Here is a 14,210-nt window from a genome sequence, read left to right as displayed (position 1 = left end):
AAACCAGCCTGGTCAACATGGTGAAACTCCATCTCTAATAAAAATACAAAAAAATTAGCCAGATGTGGTGGCAGGCATCTATAATCCCAGCTACTCAAAGGCTGAGGCAGGAGAATCTCTTGAACCCAGGAGGTGGAGGTTGCAGTGAGCTGAGATTGCACCACTGCACTCCAGCCTGGTCAACAAGATCAAAACTTTGTCTCAGTCAATCAATCAATCAATATCTCTATATCTTTTTTTTTTTTTTAAATGGAGTCTTTGTCACCCAGGCTGGAGTACAGTCAGGTGATCTCAGCTCACTGCAACCTCCACCTTTTGGGTTCAAGAGGCTCTCCTGCCTCAGCCTCCTGAGTAGCTGGGACTACAGGTGCTCACCACCACACCAAGATGATTTTTGTACTTTTAGTAGAGACAGGGTTTCACCATGTCGGCCATGGTTGGCAAGGCTGGTCTCGAACTCCTGAGCTCAGGTGATCTGCGTTGGTCTCCTGAAGTACTGGGATTACAGACGTGAGCCACCATGCCCAGTCAGTGGTTTTTAATAATTTCACGCCCTTACTGCAATCAATTTGAGAACATTTTAATCATTGCCTCAAAGTAAAACCCCACACTCCACAGCCTCACTCCCAATCCTCCTCTATGGATTTTTTACCTATTCTGGATATTTCATATAAATGGAGTCATACAATATGTGATCCTCTATGACTTATTTCACTTAGCATAATGGTTTCAAGGTTCACACCTACGTCGTAGTTTTTTTTTTTTTTTTTTTTTTTTTTTGAGAAGGAGTTTCACTCTTGTTACCCAGGCTGGAGTGCAGTGGTGCGATCTCAGTCTACTGCAACTTTTGCCTCCTGGGTTCAAGCTTCTCCTGCTTCAGCTTCCCAAGTAGCTGGGATTACAGGCACCTGCCACCATGCCTGGCTAATGTTTTTTCTACTTCTAGTAGAGATGAGGTTTCGCCACGTTGGCCAGGTTGGTCTCCAACTACTGACCTCAGATGATCTGCCCGCCTAGGCCTCCCAAAGTGCTGGGATTACAGGCATGAGCCACCACACCTGGCCTAGCATTTTGTTGTTGTTGTTGTTTCGTGGAGATGGGTTTCACCATGGTGGCCAGGTTTGTCTTGAAGCCTTGACCTCAAATGATCTGTCCACCTTGGCCTTCCAAAGTGCTGGGATTACAGGTGTGAGCCAGCCATGTGTGGCTTTTTTTTTTTTTTTTTTTTTTTAAAGACGGAGTTTCACTATGTTGGTCAGGCTGGTCTTGAACTCCCGACCTCAGGTGATCCACCCGCCTTAGCCTCCAAAGTGCTTGGATTACAGGCATGAGCCCCCGCACCCGGCTGGCCTTTTTTGTAATTTTAGTAGAGATGAGGTTTCACCACATTGGCCAGGCTGGTCTCAAGTTCCTGACCTCAAGTGATCCACCCTCCTTGGCCTCTCAAAGTGCTGGGATTATAGGTGTAAGCCACTAGGCCCGGCCATTTTTTTTTTTTTTTTTTTTTTTGGTAGAGATAGGTGGGGTGGGGGTCTTGCTGTGTTGCCCAGGCTAGTCTCGAACTCCTGGGCTCAAGTGATCCTCCTGCCTCAGCCTCCCAAAATGCTGGGATTGCAGGCATGAGCCACCATACCCAGCCTGTTGTACCATGTATTAGTACACACTTCATTCCTTTTTATTGCTAAATAATATTCCATTGGATGGATTTACCACCTTAAATTTATTCATTTGTCGGATGATGGACATTTGGGTTCTTTTCAGTTTTTGGTGATTCTAAATAATGCTGTTATGAACATTTATGTACAAGGTTTTGTGTAGGCATGTATTTTCACTTCTCTTGGGCATATACCTAGAAGTGGAATTGCTGGGTCATATGGTAATTCTGTGTTTAACTGTTTGAACAACTGCCAGATTCTTTCCAAAACTGGAAATTCTGGCTGGGCACGGTGGCGCATGTCTGTAATCCCAGCACCTTAGGAGGCCAAGGCTGGTGGATCACTTGAGGTCAGGAGTTAGAGACCATGGCCAACCATTGCATTTTTTTTAGACAGGTTTTCACCAGTTAGAGACCATGGCGAAAACTTGTCTTAAAAAAATGCAAAAATTAGCTGGGCATGGTAGCAGGTGCTACTCAGCTACTCCGGAGTCTGAGGCAGGAGAATTGCTTGAACCCAGGAGGTGGAGGTTGCAGTGAGCCAAGAGTATGCCACTGCACTATAACCTGGACAACAGAGTGAGACACTCTCTCAAAAAAAAGAGTATTCTTTTCATGTATCTGCCTCTAATTTTATTTATATGCCCATGGGATCTGTAAAATGCTTGATCATAGGTCAGGCATGTTGGCTCATGCCTGTAATCTCAGCTCTTTGGGAGGCCAAGGAAGGAGAATAGATTGAGCCCAGGAGTTTGAGACCAGCTTGGGCAATACAGGGAAACCTTGTCTCTACAAAAATTAGAAAGTTAGCAAAGCATGGTGGCACTCACCTGCAGTCCCAGCTACTCAGGAGGCCAAAGTAGGAGGATCACTTGAGTCCGGGAGGCAGAGGTTGCAGTGAGCCAAGACTGTACCACTGCACTCCAGCCTGGGTGACAGAGAAAGACCTTGTCTCTAAAAACAACCCCTGCCCCCAAACCCTAAAACTTAATTATTTTATTATTTTTGTGTGTGTGTGAGACAGAGTCTCGTTCTGTTGCCCAGCCTGGAGTGCAGCGGCGCAATCTTGGCTCACTGCAAATTTCACCTCCCAGGTTCAAGTGATTCTCCTCCTTTAGCCTCCTGAGTAGCTGGAATTACAGGCATGCACCACCATGCCCAGCTAATTTTTGTACATTTAGTAGTGACAAGGTTTCACCATGTTGGTCAGGCTGGTCTTGAACTCCTGACCTCTTGATCCACCTGCCTAGGCCTCCCAAAGTGCTGGGATTACTGGTGTGAGCCACTGCGCCTGGCCAATCATATTATTTTTCAAATGGTTGAACATATCAGATACGTTATCAGTTTCTTTTCTCTGGAGACTGCCTGCACTGTTTCCCGTCCTCTGCTTTAGTCAGGACAGGTTGTTTCTGGATTGGCAGCGTAATTTCCCTTCTAAGCATTTCGTTATACCACTTTGATGTGTAGATTCAACATTCCACATTCTAGATCTATTGCCTTTTTCAGAGTATATCTCCATTTATCAGAGCATATCTCATAGTAGCCTACTTAGAAAGGGAGGTAAAAATGTTGATATCTTACATATTTGAAAGATATCTTTATTCTACCTTCACCTTGTAAATCTATTTTTATTTTTTAGAAGTGGAGTCTTATGGCCGGGCACAGTGGCTCATGCCTGGAATCCCAGCACTTTGGGAGGCCAAGGAGGGCAGATCACAAGGTCAGGAGATCGAGACCATCCTGGCCAACATGGTAAAACCCTGTCTCTACTAAAATACAAAAAATTAGCTGGGTGTGGTTGTGGGCACCTGTAATCCCAGCTATGTGAGAGGCTGAGGCAGGAGAATAGCTTGAACCTGGGAGGTGGAGATTGCAGTGAGCCGAGATTGTGCCACTGCACCCCAGCGCTGGTGTCCCAGCTGGGCCCAGGCTAGCTGCAGATCTTGGCAGGGAGGGAGGGGATGCCAGAGAGAAATGCTTGGATTCAGGCTGCAAGAGAAGTGGCAAGGAGGGATCTCTTCTCTGCCCTGAGTTCTCCTCTGCTCCTAAGAAGCTGTGGGGTGAGGAGTGTGGGGTGGCCTGGGCAGTGGGGCTGCTGCCTGCCTCAGTTTACTCAAAGATGCTGTAGGGGTCCCTGCTCCAGACAGTGCATGCGTGTGCGGGAGGCCTCATGTTCTTTATCCCAGATTCATGGGGCTGTGAGAGTGTGTGTGTGTGTATATGTGAGTGTGAGTGTGTGTGCATGTGTGTGAGACTACATGTGCATATGTGTGAGGGAGTGCATGTGAGTGTCCATGTGCATGAGTGTGCATGTAAGAGAGTGCATGTGTGTGTGAGGGTGTGTGTGTGCACGCATGTGTGTGTGTGAGAGAGAGCAAAAGAGGCCAGGCGTGGTGGCTTATGCCTGTAATCCCAGCACTTTGGGAGGCCAAGGTGGGCAGATCACGAGGTCAGGAGATCGAGACCATCCTGGCCAATGTGGTAAAACCCCATCTCTATTAAGAATACAAAACTTAGCTGGGCATGGTGGTGCATGCCTGTAATCCCAGCTAGTCGGGAGGGTGAGGCAAGTGATTCCTTTGAACCTGGGAGGTGGAGGTGCAGTGAGCTGAGATGGTGCCATTGCATTCCAGCCCAGGTGACAGTGGGAGACTCTGTCTCAAAAAAAAAAAAAAAAAAAAGAGAGAGAGCAAAAGAGACAGTGTGGGCCTCTGTCCTCGCCATGCAGGCTGGGGCTGGGGAGATGTCTGTGAGTTTGAGTCTGTGTGTGTGTGTGAGTCTGTGACCCTGGGAATGTGTGTGAGTGTGCATGTGCAGAGTGTGTTTACTCTCACCCTCTGTGGTGCGACACCCCCTCAGCAAAGAGGTGCAAACCTGACCCCCCAGAGTGTGGATCACAGACACCCTCTTATCACCCAGCCCCTCTCCTGGGAATCTCAGGGCAGAAACTCCCAAGCTCAGGGCGGGGACTCCCCAAGGACAGGCTCTTTTTGCAGCTTGTGTATGCGTGTCTGGGGCTGCTTTGGGTACACACACACGCACGCGCGCGCGCGCACACACACACACACACACACACACACCATGCCCACCATGCCAAAGCTACCTTCCAGGCCCTTCCATGGCCTGCCCTGGTTTGGTTTGGTTTTGTTTGAGATGGAGTCTCACTCTGTCACCCAGGCTGGAGTGCAGTGGCATGATTGTGGCTCACTGCAACATCCGTCTCCCAGGTTCAAACAATTCTCCTGCCTCAGCGTCCCAAGGAGCTGAGGATGATAGGCGTGCACCACACGCCAGGCTAACTATTTTGTGTTTTTAGTAGAGACGGGGTTGCACCTTGTTGCCCAGGCTGGTCTTGAACTCCTGACCTCAAATGATCGAATCGCCTTAGCCTTCCAAAGTCCTGGGATCACAGGAATGAGCCACCATGCCTGGTCCCTGCCCTAGTTCTTGTTTTGTGTTGTTTTGAGATGAGGTCTCAGTATATTGCCCAGGCTGGTCTCTAACTCCCAGGTTCAAGCAATTCTCCTGCCTCAGCCTCCCAAAGTGTTGGAATTTCAGGTGTGAACCACCTTGTCCTGCCACCTGCCCTGGTTCTGAACTCATAGATATAACTTCTCCCATCAACCAGGTCCTCCTACCCCTGGGATCCCCCCTCTACCTCCAGCCTGGAGGGAAATTCCAGGCCTCCCTGGAGCTTATGAAGGGAAAAACCCAGGAGGGTTTCTTTCTGTGACTCAGTGTCCTCCACTTGCCTTATTATGGGGACAGGATCCCAGAGAGTCAGGGTTAAAAGGACATTTGCTTAGTAGGAAAGCTGTCCCAGAGGTAGGTGTGCCTCATCTGTGGTCACACCGAGGGGCAGGGCTGAGCCAGAACATGAGCCCAGAAGTCCCAGGTCCCACACCAGCTCCTTTCATATTGCTCAAACCTAATATCAACCCTTCACACTTTAGTAAAAAAATAGTGCAACACAAAAGCAGAACTCTAAGACCTGGTGAGGACATAGGCCAGGTTAGATCTGATGAAAGGGAAAGACTGGCCCAGAGGGCAGCAAGTAAGGGGCCCAGCCCCCACCTATAATCCTAGCACTTTGGGAGGCCAAGGCGGGTGGATCACTTGAGCCCAGGAGTTTGAGACCAGCCTGAGTAATATGGCAAGACCCCATCGCAGCTAAAAATACAAAAATTAGCTGGGCACGGTGGCACACACCTGTTGTCCCATGGAGGCTGGGGTGGGAGGATCACCTGAGCCTGGAGAGGCAGCTGCAGTGGGCTAAGACTGAGCCCCACCCTAAGCTTGGGGGCTCCGGATACTCACTGCTGTCAGCCAGGACAAAGCTGCCACACACCTGGGAGTAGCTGCCAGACCGATCTGTGATGTTGACACTGAAAATGTCATCGGCCACGAAGTGGAACACATCCATGTGGCAGGTATACGTGGCATGCGTGGCATTGTGGGCCAACCTGTGGAGGCTGCAGGAGGTGACCTCGTCCTTCAGCTCTTCATACTGTTCTTGCCTTCAAGGACAGAGCAGCCGGTCATGGCTGGAAGCCAGGGGCAGGGGAGCTGGTGTCAGCTCAATGCTCAGGGCCAGGGCAGAAGCTTAGACTGTCAGGGCTGGGAAAGATTTGAGGCAGGGCTGGGGGGAGTCACCTGGTCCAACCAACCTTTTCCCAGGGAAGGTATCCGCTCTCCTGCACCATCCCCGATGAGTTGTGTCCAGGCTCAGCTTGCATACCTCCCAGGGACCGGGAACTCACTACCTCATTTAGAGCAGCAGCTCTCAATTTTGGAAATTTGGGCCATTCTTTCTTGGACCAAGCCTAAATCTGTCCCAGCTGGTCCCAACAACCGGATGGCTGTCCCTCACGAAGGGTGCTAGGTATTTTGGGTTTCCTTCTCTCCTTTCTGTCCAATGTCCACTTTTTTGAGACAGTCTCACTGTGTCCTCCAGGCTGGAATGTCATGGTGGGATCACGGCTCACTGCACCCTCGACTTTCCCGGGCTCAGTTGATCCTCCTATCTCAGCCTTCAGAGTAGCTGGGACTACATGCATGCACCACCATGCCCAGCTAACTTTCTGCATTTTCTGTAGAGATCAGGGTCCCTCCATGTTGCCTAGGCTGGTCTCAAACTCCTGGGCTCAAGTGATCTGCTTGTCTTGGCCTCCCAAAGTCCTGGGATTACAGGTGTGAGCCACTGCGCCTGGCCCCAACACCCACTGAATACCTCATAAGAGCCTGTGCTGAGGGCTAGGATAAGAGCTAAATGAACCTCGTCTCCTCCTCTGGTTGGACTTCTGGGGACGCTGGTGGGATGGGGTTAGGGAAAATGTGGTGGCTTTTTAACTTTCACCGGACAAAGATGATTGGTTTTGAAGTATATATAAAAGTTCACCAGATATTAATTTCCCTATCTACGTGTTCAGGTTCCGAACATGACCGCTCTCTCTAGGCCCAACAGGGATGTGTAGACTGAGTCCTCTGCTAAACTTGCCGGAGTAGAAGTTCCTGCTGAATAAAAGCTTTCCAAGCCTCCCAGCCTGGACTTCCTCGTTATTGACCCCCCACCCTGCCTCTCTCCACTCCAACCACACTGACCTCCCTATTCCTCACACTCAGCATCTCTTCTCCTGCAGGGCCTTGCACTGGCAGTGCCCTCTTCCTGGAATGGCTTTTCCCCTGCTGGCCGGCTGGCTCCTTCTTACCGGAGGATGTGGTCCCTCTGCCTGAGGTCCAGTGTCCCATTCTTTATAGCACCCATTGTTGTCAGAACGTATTCTGTTTGGGGCAGGGCTGTCTCACACCTGTAATCCCAGCACTGTGGGAGGCTGAGGCGGGCAGATCTATTGAGGCTAGGAGTTTGAGACCAGCCGGGCTAACATAACTAAACCCTGCCTCTACTTAGAATGCAAAAATTAGCTGGCCATGGTGGCACACGCCTGTAATCCCAACTACTCGGGAGGCTGAGGCAGAAGAATTGCCTGAACCTGGGAAGTGGAGGTTGCAGTGAGCCGAGACCGTACCACTGCACTCCAACCTGGGTGACAGAGTGACACTTCATCTCAAAAAAAAAAAAAAAAAAAATATATATATATATATATATATATATATATATATATATATATATATATATATCCTGTGTTTGGGCCTGTAATCCCAGCACTGTGGGAGGCTGAGGTGGGCAGATCACTTGAGCCCAGGAGTTGGAATCCAGCCTGGGCAACATGGCAAAATGCTGTCTTTCCAAACACTACAAACATCTTCCAGGTACGGTGATGCATGCCTGTAGTCCCAGCTACTTGGGAGGCTGAGCGGGAAGGATTGCTTGAGCCCAAGAGGTCGAGGCTATAGTGAGTTCTGATCATACCACTACACTCCAGCCTGGGCAACAGAGCAAGGCCCTGTCTCAAAAAGAAAAAGAAAGAATAAAGAGGAAACGCCCTGTTGGCTGTTTTGTGCTTCTGTCTGCGGTACGTCAGTTCTAAGGTATCTGGTCCCTGGTCGGCCTTGCTCTGCTGAATCCCCAGTGCCTGCAACAGTGTTTGGCAGGAACTTAATACATGCTTTGTTTTGTTTTTGAGATGGGATCTTGCTCTGTTGTCCCGGCTGGAGTGCAGTGGTGATCATAGCTCGCTGCAGTCTTAACCTTCTGGGCTTGGTCCTACTGCCTTAGACTCTCAAGTAGCTGGGACTGCAGGATGGTGCCACCATGCTTAATTGATTTATGTTTTGTAGAGACAGAATTGTGTGATGTGGCCCAGGCTGGTCTCAAACTCCTGGGCTCAAATGATCCTCCTTCCTCAGCCTCCCAAAGTGGTTAGAAGCATGAGCCACTGCACGTGGCCTATAAATGTGTTTTGAATGAATGAATGAGCTGATGGATAACAGAAGCTCTTCTTTATCCTGAGCTGCATATGGACTCAAAGGGACCCATGGACTTTGGAGTTGGGGGGGTTTGAATTTGAATCCCAGCTCCAGCATTCACTGGCTGTGTGACCTTGGGTGAGTTGCTTAGCCTCTCTGAACCTCAATGTCCTCATCTGTAAAATGGGAGTAATTATTGTGAGGGTTGGGAGCGACCATTCATGGAAAACATGTAGCCGAGGGCCTGGTACCTACTAAGTGCTTTAAAAATTATGCAGGAGACTGGCCATCCCGGGGTGTCAAAACCATGACTCAGCCTGTGTGGGCAAGAGAGTGGCCTTTGCAGCCAGTGGATAGATCAACCCTGGGGTCTCCTGACTTTTCAAGTCCTGTGAGCCCTGAGTGATCATCTGAAAGGTGGGTACTGTGGTCCTCTGCACACAGCGGCCTCCTGGGAGTGGAATCACTGAGCAGGGAGTGGAATCACTGGGGATACAACCATAGATGGAAGAGACAAGACTTGTGCCCGGGGCCAAGTGTCTGTCTGGTGGGGACACAGAAACCAAGAGAGTGCTGGGTTTCAAGAAACATCAAGGAGGAGGGGAAGGAGGAGATGGCTAAGGTGTCACTCAGACCTCAGGCCCTCCTGCTCTCATGTCTCCTTGACTCAGGAATCTTAGCCCCTGCCTGGGCTATGGGGCCACCAGTTGTCTGAATGGTCAGGCTACTAAGGGTAGCAACTCCCTTCTATGAGTGGGGTAACTGAGGCCCGGAGTAGGAGGGGGACACCAGTGGGGACCCCCATTATGGTGGGAGCACATCGTGGTCCTGATTTCTCCCTCTCTCCCTCCCTCCCTTGGTCCCTCCTCCCTCCCTCCCTGCTTCCCTCCCCCCCCTCCCTCCTGCATCTCTGTGTCTTTGTCTGTCTTCATGTCTTTCTCTCTTGACGTCTCTTTGTCTCTGCATCTATGTCTTTCTGTCAGTTTGAATGCTTACCTTGGCTGGGGCACAATGGCTCACCCCTGTAATCCCAGCAATTTGGGAGACCAAGGTGGGTGGATCACCTGAGGTCAGGAGTTCAAGACGAGTCTGGTCAATATGGTGAAACCCCATCTCTACTAAAAACACAAAAATTAGCTGGGTGTGGTGGTGCATGCCTATTAGTACCAGCTACCTGGGAGGTTGAGGCAGGAGAATTGTTTGAACCTGGGAGGCAGAGGTTGCAGTGAGCCAAGATGGTGCCACTGCACTCCAGCCTGGGCAACAGAGTCAGCCTGTCTCAGAAGAATAAAAGTACAAAAATAAGTAAACCCTCACCTTACCCTTGTCCTGTGCTATGACTCACTCTCTTTTTCTCTCTCACAGAAATGGGTGGATGCAACCCTCACTGCCTCCATCCTGGAACTGGGACCCTGGAGCCCAGAAGTGCCCTCAGCCCTGGAGGTGTACAGTTGCCACCTACCACGGAGTCCGGCCAAGAGGCTGCAGCTCACGGACCTGTGAGAACCGGCAGAGCTGGTGGAGTCTGACAGCATGCCCAAGCCCAGCTCCTGGGCCACGGCCCAGAACTCAGGGGGCTCAGCTTACAGGGAGGAGAGGGACCGGCCATACGGCCTGCTGTCCATCAACACAGTGACTGTGCTAGATGCAGAGGGGCTGTGTACCGGGCCTTGCAGCTGTGAGGATGACGGCTACCCAGCCCTGGATCTGGATGCCAGCCACGAGCCCAGCCCAGGCCTAGAAGACCCACTATTGGACACGGGCACCACAGTCCTCTGGTGGCTGTGTCTTGGCTGGCAGTCCTGGGCTAGGAGGGCCCCTGGGAAGCCTCCTGGACAGACTAAAGCCACCCCTTGCAGATGGGGAGGACTGAGCTGGGGGACTGTGCTGGGGTAGCCAGTCACACAGAGGGGCCTTAGAGAGTGAGGCAGGTTCACCCCCAGCCGGCCTGGATATGGATCCGTTTGACAGTGGCTTTGTGGGCTCTGACTGCAGCAGCCCTGTGGAGTGTGACTTCACCAGTCCTGGAGACATAGGCCCCACCCCCGAGCTACCTCCGCCAGTGGGTGGTCATTCTGTCGCCACTCTCGAGCCCAGGACTAGGCCAGCTAGTGAGGCTGACTGGCTGTCCAGAGCTGTCCACTGGCTACTGGGTCCTGAGCCAGAGTCAAGGTCACTTGGGGTGTGACTGAAGACACCTGCAGCCTTTGGGCTCCCAGATGGGCCCAGCATGATGTTCACATTTTCTGTGTGTGTGCACGTATGTGCATTTGTGGGTGCGTGTGTGTAGGTGCATGTGTGTGCATGTGTCAGTGCATGTTGGTGCGTGTGTGTCCCAGGTGCGGGCACAGTGACACATCCATGTGTGTGTGTGAATGAACGTGCCGGTGGGCCTGGCCTGGAGAATGCCCATGGTACTCTATGCATTCTGCACCCAGGGAGCTCACCCGAGTGTACCAGGGTGCACAGCAAACGTATCTGTGGGCAACAGATGACAACAGCCTTCCTCCTTTCCAGGGTCTTGTATTACAAACTGGTCCACGGCCCCTCCAGGGCTTTGTGGGATCAGGGCATTGCTTGTGGCAGAGGCCAAGCCCAGCCCTCCAGCATCTGCCTCCAGGAGCTGCAAGATGTCCATACGGTTCCTTATCACCTGCCGGCAGGAAGGGAAAGAGGTGGCAGTGAGCCCTCGGTGACCCCGCCCCAGGTTGGGAAGATTCTGGGAGACCCATGGAGGAAAGTCTGAATCCCAACTCATACCTTCTGGCTGTGCTACCTGAGCCAAGTCGCCTCCCCTCTCTGGGCTAGAGTTTCTTTGTCTGGACAATGCAAAAGGCATGACCCACTTGCAGGAAACTGGTGATGTCACCTGCGTATAGTATGCAGCCCAGAGCAGACCCTCAGTATATGTCAGCTTCCTTCTTTCTGTGGCCACAGCAGAGGCTCGCACAGGAGGTGGGCGGGGGTGACAACACCCATCATCCCTGACAGCCCGGGCACCCGTGGGGCTGTCCTGCCTCCAGGGGACCACTTGGGGGGTTTTCCAGGCTTAAAACAGTCTGTCCTGTCTCTTGGAAACAGCTCCCCACCAACCAAAATTTCTTTTTCTGACTTCTGCTTCTAAGTTCTAAAAAATTCCGTTTGTGCACCCAAGAGATATTTATTAAACACCAATTACGTGCCAGGTCAAGGCTCATGGGACCCTCCCCCCATGGCACTCATGGAGGGAGGGTGCAGGCCGAAACCAGGCAGTGCCCTGCAGCCACACTTCATGCTGTGGCCCCCACCTGCCCCAATTCAACAATTCAATTCAGCATCATCCTGGAGAATTAGAGGGAAGTCAAGGTGTGTGTCAATGATTTGTCACAGAACCTGTTGAAATGTAAATTAAGAAGCTAAGAAAATAATTCTTAGCAACATTTTGTTTTTCTTTTTTTTTTCTTTTGAAACAGAGTCAGTCTGTTGCTCAGGCTGGAGGGCAGTGGTATGATCTCGGCTCACTGCAGCTTCTGCCTCCTGGGTTCAGGCTATTCTCCTGCCTCAGCCTCCCAAGTAGCTGGAATTACAGGCATGCACCACCACGCCTGGCTAATTTTTGTATTCATATTAGAGACAGGCTTCACTATGTTGTCCAGGCTGGTCTCAAACTCCTGACCTCAAATGATCTGCCTGCCTCGGTCGGCCTCTCAAAGTGCTGGGATTAGAGGCGTGAGTCACCACGCCTGGCACCTTAGCAGCATTCCCAAGGAACCTCACTAAATATTAGTTTAGTATAGAAGCTAGATGTAGGTGCTAGGTATTGCATAAAACTCATCTCTCTCTCCTCTCTTTCACTCTCTCTCTCCACACACACACACACACACACACACACACACACACACACAGACACACATTTTTTTAAGGAAATATGTTGTTTTCCCCCAAAGGGTGCCCATCTTAGAAGTGGCTTGGCTTTTTGAAACCCAAGCAAGGTTACTGCAGCAGTGTGATTCCATTCTGGAACCTGAGAGATGGAGGCATAGTCCTGGTAATAGCTGTTGAGCTCCTGGATCCAGCCATGCCTGAAACCACATTCCTCCCAGACCATTTAGATATGAGAATGGAAGTCATTATGATGTTCACCAAATATTTCCACCCCCTGCACCTGCACCTGCACCCTAGGGAGTCTTGGGAGCCTGGAGGAGGACCCCCATGCTGGCCCGGTCCTGCTGTCTCCCACAAAGGCCAGACTGCAGGCTGCAGGGCCATGCCAGGAGAGCCAGCTCTGGCTTTTGGAGCAGGGTTGGGTTGGAAGTCAGCAGAAGTCAGTCCTGTCAAAGGCTCCCTCACAACTCATCTGTGAAGTGGGGTAGCTGGCAGAGGTCGCTGAGAGAATGCATGAGAGTTCTCAGTGCCTGGCAGGAGGCTGGAAGGTTCTAGAATGCTGATGGTTGTAAGAGTAGGACTGTGAGCCTGGGATCGGGCTGTGTGAGACTTGGATGGGAGTGAGAATGGAAGCACAGCTTCTGCATGGGGGAGCAGCCCTCACCACCCCTACACCCACATCTGCACCCTAGGGACTTGGGTTCAGATGTGCTGTGGTTTTTACACCCTTTTGGGGGCATCAGGTTCCAGGAGCCACCTGCAGGTGCCACATGAGCCACAGGCTCTCAGGAAACCAGCACAGCTCTCCTGCACCCAGATCTCGCTGCGTGAGGGAGGGGAACACAGATGGCTGGGGAGAGCCTGACTGAGGCCAGATGGGGGGTGCTCTGGACTGGAGCAGATGAGACCCCTTAGAATTCCACCTATGAAGGAAACTCAGCTCATAAACATGGGGGAGTGAAGTTGGAGGCTGGCATAGTGGCTCATGCCTGTGATCCCTGCTCTTTGGGAGGCCGAAGCAAGGGGATCACTTGAGGACAGGAGTTCAAGACCAGCCTGGGCAACGTGGCAAGACTCCATCTCTACAAAAATTATTTTAAAAAAAATCATCCAGGCGTGGTGGTGCTTGCCTGTAGTCCCAGCTACTCGGGAGGCTAAGGTGGGAGGATCGCCTGAGCCCAGGAATTTGAGGCTGCAGTGAGCTGTGACTGCCCCCCTCTATTCCAGTATGGGTCACAGATCAATACCCTGTCTCTTAAAAAAAAAAAAAAAGTTGGAGACAAGAGCTGGCTCACCTAGAAGGATGGATTAGTAGGTGGGAGGGTGGACAGAGGATGGATGGATCTGTGAATAGATAGAAGGATCATATTAGGTTGGTGCAAACGTCTTTGTTGTTACTCTTAATGGCTTTGATAACACGTTTGAAGGAAGAATGGTTGGTCGGATAGACAGAGATAAACAGATACTGGAGACAAAGGTGAAGACAAGACACAAGCCTACAGGCCAGGAACTCTATTTTGTTCACTGCCTTTAGTCCCAGCCTGGCACATAGTAGGCACTCAATAAAGCCTGATTTGTAGCATTTGCTTATTTCCATGGTGTAATTTCAAGTGCCTGATTTCAGTCTAAACACAGAGTTGGGAAGAAATCTGCACAATCTGCTCATGGCTGATATGAGCGAGTCCCAGATCACTTACTGATGTACCCAGACAGCACATCAAGAGGGCCAGGGGGCTTCAGGGAGGAGGTGCTGTTGGTTGGACTTTGAAAAATGAATAGGAGGCTGGGAGCAGTGGCTCATGACTGTAATCCTAGCACTTTGGGA

General features: G+C 51.1%; 1 protein-coding gene and 1 pseudogene across 50 annotated transcripts in view; one reads left to right on the top strand and one right to left on the bottom strand.

Moving 5' to 3' along the window:
- The first annotated feature begins 7,881 nt into the window (after window positions 1-7,881).
- On the top strand, window positions 7,882-10,798 carry LOC144577805 (interleukin-21 receptor pseudogene; annotated as a pseudogene).
- A 230-nt stretch (window positions 10,799-11,028) lies between these two features.
- The window catches only part of LOC128928144 (general transcription factor 3C polypeptide 1), a 150,012-nt gene continuing 146,830 nt past the window's right edge, over window positions 11,029-14,210 (bottom strand). For 49 of the 50 annotated variants that reach the window (XM_078338600.1, XM_078338599.1, XM_078338603.1 and 46 more), the window contains 2 exons: window positions 13,681-13,729; window positions 11,029-11,174 (listed from right to left, as the gene is read on the bottom strand). Coding sequence is in view for 1 of the 50 variants with exons in the window: in XM_078338634.1 (XP_078194760.1) it covers window positions 11,171-11,174; window positions 13,681-13,729 (53 nt within the window). In the remaining 49 variants the exon portion in view is untranslated. The remainder of the gene's footprint in view (window positions 11,175-13,680; window positions 13,730-14,210) is intronic. The other variant, XM_078338607.1, reaches the window with a different exon arrangement.

The sequence above is a fragment of the Callithrix jacchus genome, chromosome 9 (assembly GCF_049354715.1).
Source record: "Callithrix jacchus isolate 240 chromosome 9, calJac240_pri, whole genome shotgun sequence".
NCBI classification, from domain to species: Eukaryota; Metazoa; Chordata; class Mammalia; order Primates; family Cebidae; genus Callithrix; species Callithrix jacchus.
This window is presented reverse-complemented; position numbering and strand designations above follow the sequence as displayed.